The sequence below is a fragment of the Sinocyclocheilus grahami genome, unplaced genomic scaffold (genome assembly GCF_001515645.1).
Source record: "Sinocyclocheilus grahami isolate Dianchi unplaced genomic scaffold, SAMN03320097.WGS_v1.1 scaffold1002.1, whole genome shotgun sequence".
NCBI classification, from domain to species: Eukaryota; Metazoa; Chordata; class Actinopteri; order Cypriniformes; family Cyprinidae; genus Sinocyclocheilus; species Sinocyclocheilus grahami.
The window spans coordinates 757,763-759,091 of NW_015506181.1; the positions used below are offsets into that span (position 1 = coordinate 757,763).

Consider the following 1,329-nt stretch of genomic DNA (forward strand, 5'->3'; position numbering starts at 1 on the left):
GCATTTTCTGGAATTGTCATCTTGTTAACAATTCTGTAATGATGTTTCTCAATTTGTATGTACAAAAAATACTCTTCCACTTCAATAAAACAATATTTTCCTCTATTTTTAACACAATCACAGATGTTGGTTATTTATACTGATGTTATTTTCTGAACTTGTTTAACATGACATATTTCAATCAATCAATCAATCAATCAATCAATCAATCAATCAATCAATCAATCAATCAGATACTTACCAGATGTATCATCATGCGCAATCCAAGTTTCATTACCTGTACTTATAAAAGTGTGCGTACAAGTAAACAAACTTATCAGGATGACCAGGTATATCATTTGTCTCATACCCATGGCCACACAACTATCAGGAATGATGATTGTAAACTCTTGCTTCTCCTTCCGCCTCTTCCGCACCTCGACTCCTCTCTCAGCTCCTCGAAATCGATCCAGCTGCAGATATGATGCACAGATCCCCTCCTGTCTTCCGGAGCCGCCTTTAGCCTGCTTGCATGGATCCACTGTGGCTGGAAATCAGTCAGCACCCCTGTCCGCGTCACAGCGATGACAGTCGCAGGTCCAAGATATTTTGGCTCTCCGAGCTTTGGAGGTTTCAGGCACTTTATCAACACCTGTTGGCCTGGAGCAAAAGAATGAGTCGGCTTCTCTGCAGGAAGAGGGAGAAAGAGAGAAACCACCATTTATGCTATATAAAGTTTTGACCAGGGAATCCACGTAATCCGCGATGATCACCTCCGTGTCACCTGTGGATTGTGATTCAAACGTTCCGCTACCGAACACGACTGGGGATTGTAGGGTATGTTCAGATGCCAGTTAATATCTAGCTCTTTAGCTAGCAACTGGGTAACCTTGGAGGCAAACGGTGTACCATTATCGCTTTCTATAACCGTTGGTATACCAAAACGAGGTATAATCTCCTTAGCAAGTACCTTCACTACAGTCTGTGCATTTTCTCTTCCACACGAGAAAGCCTCAGGCCATTTGGAGAAACGGTCCACTATCACAAGCAAATATTTGTGATTTCCACAAGGAGGCATGTGTGTAAAGTCTATTTGTAAATGCTGGAATGGCAGTTCCGGGTGTGTAAGAGAATCATGTTTACTAGCTTTATGTCGATTGGTCTTAGCACAGATCAAACAAGCATCTAATAACAACAAAGTATTTTTTCTTACATTTGCTATACAATACGATTGATTCAAATTTTGAATCACTTTCTCTTTTGACACATGTGAGACACCATGATTGTGTTTGCATCGCATAATGCAAATCCTGCCCTGCTTATCTCTCAAAATACCTGCTTGATCCGGTT

The 1,329-nt window shown here is 41.0% G+C and overlaps 1 protein-coding gene across 1 annotated transcript in view; it reads right to left on the bottom strand.

Annotated features, from left to right (window-relative positions):
* Positions 1-533: 533 nt before the first annotated feature.
* LOC107565456 (endogenous retrovirus group K member 9 Pol protein-like) overlaps positions 534-1,329 on the bottom strand; it is a 3,137-nt gene continuing 2,341 nt past the window's right edge. Inside the window, exon 3 of the mRNA XM_016250699.1 lies at positions 534-666. Within this exon, the coding sequence (XP_016106185.1) occupies positions 534-666 (133 nt within the window). The remainder of the gene's footprint in view (positions 667-1,329) is intronic.